The following is a 10,003-nucleotide window of genomic DNA, read 5'->3' as shown; positions in this document are numbered from 1 at the left end:
GCTGGTTCTGTCTTCTCCCACCAATCATCCTGGCAAAGCCCTGTGTCTGCAGCGATCACTATCAACACAGACATCAGTTCGGCGCCCGCGATTAACCGCCAACAAACAAGGCGGGAAAACACATCTGACAAGTGAAAAATGGGGCTGTTCCCGGGAGAGCCATCAGCCCTCTGTTACACACTCCACGCGGAGTGGAGCCGCACCCTCACAGCCCTCTGTTACACACTCCACGCGGAGTGGAGCCGCACCCTCACAGCCCTCTGTTACACACTCCACGCGGAGTGCCCACGCGGAGTGGAGCCGCACCCTCACAGCCCTCTGTTACACACTCCACGCGGAGTGGAGCCGCACCCTCACAGCCCTCTGTTACACACTCCACGCGGAGTGGAGCCGCACCCTCACAGAGACCGCAGCGCCATGCGAGGCAGCGTTCACACATTCCAACCAACGAGTCACAGTGAGGGAGACTACAGTCCCACACACTGAGAGACTACAACACTACCCCACACACTCAGAGACATCACCTCTATACCACACACTGAGAGACATCACCGCTATACCACACACTGAGAGACTACAACATTACCCCACACACTGAGAGACCACACCGCTATACCACACACTGAGAAACTACCCCACTACCCCACACACTGAGAAACTACCCCACTACCCCACACACTGAGAAACTACCCCACTACCCCACACACTGAGAAACTACCCCACTACCCCACATACTGAGAGACTACACCTCTACCCCACATACTGAGAGACTACACCTCTACCCCACATACTGAGAGACTACACCTCTACACCACACACTGAGAGACTACACCTCTACCTGACTCATTAAGAGAGACAGTACTCCTGTCCCTACATGCTGAGAGAGACTACACTCCTGTTCCAATACACTGAGAGAGACTGTAGGTTGTTATTCATTATGAATGTCAGTGCTTGTAAAGGGAAACTACTTGCTCCTTTTGTTCAGGAAAAAATATGAATTATCATGTCACAATTGCCAAGAGATTCAGTTTTTATTAATGCATGTGAAATACAGACAGACTCAGGTACCAAGCGTAAGAAGCAAGGACTCTAACTAGCTAGCTGCAAGCTGGGAACAGCGCTGCACTTTGTAGTTAATACCTCACAGTTTAAGGTGATATATGTACATGCAGGTGTTATGGGGGTGCTTAGGGGTGCATTGCACCCCCAGACAGACCTCAGAGCACCCCCAGTTGTCTCCTTATATCCCGATGTCTACATAGTATTTATTACATGTGAAATTGTGAATAAAATTGTTGTGCCCCCCTGTGGATTGCAATTGCACGCCTCTGTATCTTCTCCTGGTGCCCAGTCTGTGTGCATGTCTTAATATCAAACTGTGGGCAAAGTCATTTAATCTGTGAGTCAAGTTCAAGTCAAAGGGCTGTCATCCACACCCCACAGATAACACACTTTACTCATTCTGTTTGCATTGTTACATCCCAGACCCCCACATTGCTGGAGGACCTCATTTCTGAAAACGCCCAGGGGTCCAGAATCGCTCAGAGGCCTCCTCCATCTCCTCACAGGTGTGGCTGAGTTCCTCCCTGTTCTCTCCTCAGTAGTGTCCGTCTCCGGCTCCACACTGTGCCTGCATTGATTTACTGGCATTGCCCTAATTAAACACAATCTGTTTGAGAGCTTAATCAGCCAGGAGTGTGTGTGCCATTCACAGTGACTGAGAAAGAGGAGTAATTACTCAGACACTCTTTAACAAGGGTGACATAACAACAGCTCAAGCTTCACCCTCCCTGCTGCTCTCTCCTTTTCTCTCCTACCTCCCTCTCTCTGTCTCCGTATTCAAGTCAATCTTACTGGCAGGACAAGCCGAATCAGTGCTTGCAGGAGCAATAATAGTATGAAATGGACCTATAATGTTCTCTTACATTCACTTTGCAGATGTACAGGATAAGCACAGATAACATAAACTACATTATTGCCATTTACCAGAGAGACTTACATAGGTTACAATTTTCCATGTTTACATTTATAAAGCTGGACATTTACTGAGGCATTTCTGAGTTAAGTGCCTTGCCCAAGGGTACAGTGGCAGTGCCCCAGCGGGGGAATCAGACCTGCAAACTTTCAATTACAAACCCTACTCCTTACCACTGCACCACTCTGCTGACCAAAAATTGCTTAGAGATGCCACAAAAAATTGGTTAGAAATGCCCTACATTTGTATTGTCCAAAGGAATTCCCAATGTACAAACACAAAGGGCATTTAACGAAACCGCATGGCATGTTGTAAAAAACAAGCAGGACACGTTCATGATTCAACACGTCGCATGAAACGGTACATCCTGTGTGTGGGGTCTAATGATGGAATGAAGATGAGGGGGAGCTGAACCCTGCATGCCTGCTAGGCTAACACCAGCATTTTAACACAGATGTGAACCGTCACTGTTAACCAGTGGAGGAAGTGCAGGTTGGGTGAAATGTGGGAGAATTTGGGGACGTTGTGGACCAGCCAAGCAGCATCACCCTGAATGAGCTGCAGGGGTTTGATCGCACCTGCAGGGAGGCAGTGAGCAGGGAGATACAGGAGTCCACAGGTGGTGGTGAGGAGGGGGGACTCTCACACTCACACTCAAACACACATACTCACTCACTCACACACATGCACACAGACACACACACTCTCATACACTGACACACACACACACACACACACACATGCACGCACACACACACACACACACGCACGCAGGCACACACTCTCATACACTGACACACACACACACACATGCACGCACACACACACACACACACACGCACGCAGGCACACACTCTCATACACTGACACACACACACACACACATGCACGCACACACACATACACACACACACACACACACACACACACACACACACACACACACACACACACACACACACACACACACACTCACACACAACATACACCACACACATACATAACATAGATAGAGGGATAGAGACAGACAGAGAAATAGAGAGAGACAAATGTGTACATTTCTCATGCCAATAAAGCACATTGACTTGACATTGAATTGAGAGAGTGAGAGGGATGGAGAGAGGGACAGGGAGAGAGAGAGATCAGGAGCAAGAGAGAGCACAGCTCCCTTGGGTGCTACAGTGATACAGGGACAGCGAGTGTTAGCTATACAGGAAACATACATTGATCAGTATTAATTGCTGGCAGTATTATTATTGTTAGTAATAAATTGTTACACAGCTGATCTGACTCTCCCTTCCTTCCCTTTGTTGAATGTGTTTTTCTACAATACCTGGCCTTTGTCATTCCAGTAACGCTGATCTGAATTTAAATTTCAATATGAGAGAGGAGAAGCACCCAGGTCTTTTTTGGTAAAAGAGAATTCTCAGTAAACGTGTCCACGTAAATAAAGGCAAAATAAAACATGTGAGGGGGAGAGGGAAAGAGCATCTGACAAGGACCGTCACAAAACAATGGAGACAAGACAGCCACTGACGTGAAAACACATAAATAAAAGATCTCACTTGCCGCCATCTCTTTCTCTATATACACACATAAATAAAAGATTCCTCCCCCCTCCATCACCGTCTCCTGTTCCGCAAAATCAGAGTGATTCGGCAGTGAGTTCAGTTCCTGCGGGGGGAGAGGACACTCCACAGCATATGCAGACAGGAAAGATGAGGTTTTTGTTTTTTTTTAAACTGGATATTTTGGGAAACAAAACAAAGAAGAAAATGTGAAAAAGTGTGTGTAGTGGAGTATTAAAGTCTGTAGTGGGGTATTAGTGTGTGTAGTGGGGTATTGGTGTGTGTAGTGGGGTATTGGTGTGTGCAGTGGGGTATTGGTGTGTGCAGTGAGGTATTGGTGTGTGTAGTGGGGTATTGGTGTGTGTAGTAGGGTATTGGTGTGTGCAGTGGGGTATTGGTGTGTGCAGTGAGGTATTGGTGTGTGTAGTGGGGTATTGGTGTGTGTAGTAGGGTATTGGTGTGTGCAGTGGGGTATTGGTGTGTGCAGTGGGGTATTGGTGTGTGTAGTAGGGTATTGGTGTGTGCAGTGGGGTATTGGTGTGTGCAGTGGGGTATTGGTGTGTGAAGTGAGGTATTGGTGTGTGCAGTGAGGTATTGGTGCGTGCAGTGGGGTAAACTGCACATTTTAAGTATTTAGTGTGATGCAACAGCGCAGCGGGTCACCAGCATGTGAGACAGTGTGAAAACAGCTCTGTATTTAGGAGAGAAACGCTGGGCTGTGGTCATATTTATTCTCCAGCCCTCTGCAAAGAAAGGCACTCCGCTGAGCTCGTTAATGATTCAGCGCATGGAGGAGATGAAGGTCATGCAGGAGACAGGCAGGGGGTGTGCACTGCGCTGCCAACAGACAGAGAAACACACAGCAACGCGTCCACTCACAATCCTGAGACCTGCCACAGTAACACACACGGCCGCGTTACTGCGTTAGACCTGAGTTACTGCGTTAGACCTGTGTTACTGCGTTAGACCTGAGTTACTGCGTTAGACCTGTGTTACTGCGTTAGACCTGTGTTACTGCGTTAGAACTGTGTTACTGCATTAGCCCTGTGTTACTGCGTCAGACCTGAGTTACTGCATTAGACCTGTGTTACTGTGTTAGACCTGAGTTACTGTGTTAGACCTGAGTTACTGCGTTAGACCTGTGTTACTGCGTTAGACCTGTGTTACTGCATTAACCCTGAGTTACCGTGTTAGACCTGAGTTACTGCGTTAGACCTGTGTTACTGCATCAGACCTGAGTTACTGCGTTAGACCTGTGTTACTGTGTTAGACCTGAGTTACCGTGTTAACCCTGTGTCACTGTGTTAGACCTGTGTTACTTCCTTAGACCTGTGTTACTGCGTCAGTGTGGGGATTAGTGATCAGGGAAACAGAGATGACCAGCCTTGCCTGCAGCCTCGATCGGGCACTGCTTCCTGAGTGCTATGTGTCAGCCCATCCGAAGAAGAGATAATTCAAACTACATATAACAAAACGTTGGACAGTTCCCAAACCCACCACCACCTAAATGGTAAAAAGAGCTCTGCATCACCCTAAGACCCGGTGCCACCCCCTCACACACCACAATCCCAGCATCCCGTAGCCCAAACAGCTTTCCTCTCCGCTGAGCTACAGCAGCATGGTAAATCTGAACTCCATCCCGTAGCCCAAACAGCTTTCCTCTCCGCTGAGCTACAGCAGCATGGTAAATCTGAACTCCATCCCGTAGCCCAGCTTTCCTCTCCGCTGAGCTACAGCAGCATGGTAAATCTGAACTCCATCCCGTAGCCCAAACAGCTTTCCTCTCCGCTGAGCTACAGCAGCATGGTAAATCTGAACTCCATGGCGCTGCTCAGATTAGCACATGCTGCCATGTACGTGCCGACGCCCTGGCTGGCAGCTGTGTGCCCGCCTCGCTGCCTGGGAGCCCCGCTCGGCATTGTGGGTCTTTAACAAACACATGCTGCAAGCTAGAGAGAGGATCTGTCTCATTAAAGCTTGATGAATATTTAACACGTGTCTGCGAAGCTGCAGGGAAAAGAGTAAATATTTCAGATATGCTGTGGTGTCCCTGACACATGAGAGATGTACTAGCAGAATCCATCAATTGTTAATGTGGGCTGTGTATTGCCGGGAGGGGGTGGGGCATTCCGTATAAATCTCTAAATTTACACTTTCAACAGTTTATCCCACGTGACCAATTATGGGCTGTTTGCGGGGAAATGGTGACACTGACAGCCGGATTATTCCCCGCACTGCAGCGGCTATAGAGGAGGTGCCGCTGCCCTCGTTAGCCACCACCCTCGTTAGCCACCGCCCTCGTTAGCTGCTGTGCTGCTGCCCGGCATCACCAAACCCTCTGGCAGGCACCGCCAAAGCTTCACTTGGGCGGGATGCAGTCTCATGGTGTTTCACACCATCACAGAAGAGGAAACTCTACAAACTCCTTCCAGAGTCGTGGGGTCTGAGGTGATTGCTGTATCTGAGGGCTAAAGAGACACCTCACTTTTGCCTCGGGTGAGCAGCTGCAGTGCTGTGCTGGATATTTTCCTTCATTCAGACTCAGTGACAGTGATGCTCAGGTTAGGTCTGAACTCTCCCTGTTTGGAAGCTTTCACATCATACTGCTCTGTCTGACCTTGAGCATTGCAGTCTTCAGCCTTCAACATTTTGCCTTACCTGAGCCCAAGGTTAGCCTCACCTGACTCTGAGGTAGATGTAATCACAGTGATGTAGTCCTGCATATATGAAAGCTAATGGGAAACAACCATTGCCCGTTTATATAAAATTCACTTTTTCTGCACAATTAACACATTGAGCTACTTCTCAAGTATTTGACAGCTATGAGATCTGTCCAACACAGGGTGGTCTACAGGAGCATACACTTTTAGCATTATGTTCATGTGAAAAATATCCAGAAAAACATGCACCCTGAAAATCTTACAAAGATAGCTAATTTAGAGAGATCACGAAACACTCATTTGATAGCAAAGTTATAAGGATAGAACAGCTATAGATACAGTTGTCACATAAAGGCTCATATCATAAGACACAGTATCCAGTATTAGACAGGGTTTTAAGGGTTTGCCTTGATTAACAGGATACTCTCTGGCTGTAAACACTACGACTTCACAGAATCCTGTATCTGGAAGGACAACGGCCATGCGGGCGATAGATGTGCGGGCAGGAGACATATAGGGCCTCTGTATGACACTAAAGCAGTAGCACTTGGTGCTGCATATCGCACTGTATCATTTCAGTACCGCGTGAAATTGTTTTAAATAAGACAACAGGAGAAACTCCCCTCCCCGTGACAGTACAGCCAGCTTTTAATTCACCATGGCACTGGGTAACCATGGCAACGAAGCAGCAACAACCTTCGCTCGGACATCGCAACACCCTCTCATTGCGTCTCACTGTTCAGGCCAAATAATGATGTATCCGGCCATGAGTCAGTGGCTACCGCACAACCGATTATTGCTGTTTACCGAATAGATGCAAATGTTTCAGCATCGCTAACATGTTCGACGTTACGTTAATGTGCTAATGCAAAAGTATTCTGTTCATTTAACTTTCATGGCATTCACGCCAGTAAACTCGACTTTTTCTATTACTTCCAGCACTAGCATTTCATTTCCCTCGCGCGCATGGTGTAGTGGCTCCGGCTGGCTGAATCCAACAAAGTTGCAAACACTTGTTTCCAGAGTGAAGCCGTGTCACCCACCAGCTCGGGGTGCCTCGGGAAACGGATTCTTTACACCCCGCAATAAACACGGACACGCGTGTTCAGAGACATACATCGTTAGTAGATGTGTGCACGCGCTGTCATCGCGGCCACTCGCGATCGTCCCACTGCACGTGCTGGAGCGTTTTATTAGCGCTGCGTGGGGCTTTGACACCCTGCAGCGAATCTGTCTTTTCCTCCATAACTTTACAGACAAACACCATCAAAAACACGGGCCGCTATGATCCTCATCTCTCAACGCGCTCCTGTCCCGCACAGATCATAATGAAATCAAGCGTCCCGTTGGCTTTCGCACCTTTAGTACAAAAACAATTTAAAACAGGCGTGAGAATTGTTTTTCATAATTAAGCATTTTTCTTAAGACAAACGCTGCACCTTATTGTGAACCTGTGCTAAGTATGATTTTTTAAGCTTATAAATGAAAAACTCCTAACACTATCGTCGTGAACGCGAACAGCCCCTTGGATTTTCCCTCAATATGAAATGTAGCCAGCAACTGTCTGCGGGTACTAGCGAACAAATCAGTCAATAGCGAGAAATAGCTTTGCGTGTCTTACCTCACAGGGCAGGAACGATAACATCAGCAGCAGGAAAATGGCACTAAAAAGATGCATCCTGTCCGATACAACACGGTTCTGCGGAACACGAGCTCCGCCGTGGATCCTGTTTCACCGAACCGTTTCGGGGCGGTTTCCCGAACCAGATCCTTCGGTCCTTAAGATTGGAGAGCGATTCTGTCCGTGTGTTGTCGAATGTGCATAAGCAGCGATATCGCTCATCGGTCCCCGGCCGTGGATTGGGACAGTGATCGGACTGTTATTTTAGCTTCACAGGCAAAATTATATCGCATCTGTGAAAAACAGTAGTTTATACGATTGGATAGTTGTACTTTTCGGTGTGAAAATGAGTTCTGTCCCAAGCTGCCGGGTGTCGCCTTTTTATCACAATCCGAAATCCAGAGGTGGCATTGAACATAAAGATGTAGAGAGAAAGAGAGGGAGAGAGAGGTAGGGAGAGGGAGAGAGAGAATCGCAGTGGTTGGAAGGTTTTCAGTCAGTTGCATTTGCGGTACTCTGACACTGGGGGCAGCACATCTGGTGTTTCAGACGCGACGCCGTGGCCCGTTTCGTAAAGATACCGTGTGTGTGTTGGACTGACGGAAAGACCGTTTTCCTTTGAGAAACTGATTTCTACTGTCACGTCAAACACGAGAATGGCGGTGTTTTACGGAGCAGCGCTGTAATCACTCGTTTGGCTATCTGCAGTGCCCCGATGACCACAAATAAGTTGCTTGCTGAGTGAAACAGTAATCAATCCGTTTACTGAGGCTGAAAAGCCAGGGATCTAGCCGACACGCTTTTGATGATTAATAAAACTATCCGCATGCCAAATGTCTTATTGTAATTTAAGTGAAATGCTGATATGCAACTCCACACCGCTACTGAGACATTCTTATCAGAAGGTACACATAAAAGATGAACTCGTTCAAAAGCCTGTATAATGAAATTGTGAAAATAACCACGAACCATGACCTATAATTTCCCCGTCTCCTCTCCACCTGAAGTGAACGTCTCTGGAAGATGCTGATGTCACTGAAAAAATCTTTCCTCGATTCACTGTCATCCTCCTTTGGAACAGCAGTAAAACAAGCCGTTATTAACTCGGCTGAATCGGAGCTGCGAGCGGCATTGCTCCTTAATAGGAGACAAGTGGTAAATTAGCAAGCACAATAGCTGGTAAATAGTCAACTATTAAAATAAGTAAATAATCACAATGATGCATACCCTCTCCTGCAGGCTGTTATTAGCCTACTTTAGTCGTGGGTATGAAGCTAGCAAAGTCACCTAGCAAGCTACTTAACATCTGAGTTAACTCAGTGTGAGTCAAGGCCAGGGCAGGAGTGGGTGGCTGATGTGGTGAGAGTCTGGTGTGCACTGTCGCTGCGGTAACACCTGTTTTCGGTGTGAATTTTGAAAGGTTTGTGAACACTGCTGGAGACAGATCCCTCTCCCCGCTGCTCGTAGGGTTACACTTTCAGAGCCTCATGGTAACCATGGAGATGGAGGCCAGGTGCACCAATCATGGGGACGGTTTCTGTAGTGCGATGGAGCCAAACATCAGAGGAACGGATCAGAGGGTTCCCCACAGGGACGAAATCATGCAGTTTCATCAGTCAAACTACACCTTCACACACACACAGACACACACAGACACACACAGACACACACAGACACTCACTCACTCACTCACTCACTCACTCACTCACTCACTCACTCACTCACTCACTCACTCACTCACTCACACAAGAGAGCCAATGCAGAGGCCTTACGTACTAAGACCCAATGCAGAGGTGTTACGCACTGAGACCCAGTGCAGAGGCGTTACGCACTGAGAGAGAGCCAATGTGGAGGCTGTTTGTGAAGCTGCTGTTCTGCCCGCTCGGCTCTCTGCTTGCACACTGCTTGTGTGAGAGAGAGAATTAAAGAGCAGTTTTGTGTAATTAAGCTGACTGGAGTGATGTCAGTGCTGAAGCAGCAGTCATTACACCTTGTTATGAACTCAAACACTCCAAAGCCTTCCTCATGCTTCCATAACAGCCTGGAACCTGCTCCAAACTCATTTAATTACTGCCTCTGCTTTCCTCTGTTCTTCCTGAAGACCTGTGTGGCTGCCTACCTGTCTGTTCCACAATCATTTTACATCCCCTACAGTCACAAATACTTCTGTTTAAAAATG

The 10,003-nt window shown here is 47.6% G+C and overlaps 1 protein-coding gene across 1 annotated transcript in view; it reads right to left on the bottom strand.

Moving 5' to 3' along the window:
- The window catches only part of olfm2a (olfactomedin 2a), a 27,517-nt gene extending 19,274 nt beyond the window's left edge, over window positions 1-8,243 (bottom strand). The window contains exon 1 of the mRNA XM_036553290.1: window positions 7,825-8,243. Coding sequence (XP_036409183.1) covers window positions 7,825-7,881 — 57 coding nt within the window. The 5' untranslated portion in view covers window positions 7,882-8,243. The remainder of the gene's footprint in view (window positions 1-7,824) is intronic.
- Window positions 8,244-10,003: the final 1,760 nt, after the last annotated feature.

This window comes from Megalops cyprinoides, chromosome 19 (assembly GCF_013368585.1).
Source record: "Megalops cyprinoides isolate fMegCyp1 chromosome 19, fMegCyp1.pri, whole genome shotgun sequence".
NCBI lineage: Eukaryota > Metazoa > Chordata > Actinopteri > Elopiformes > Megalopidae > Megalops > Megalops cyprinoides.
This window is presented reverse-complemented; position numbering and strand designations above follow the sequence as displayed.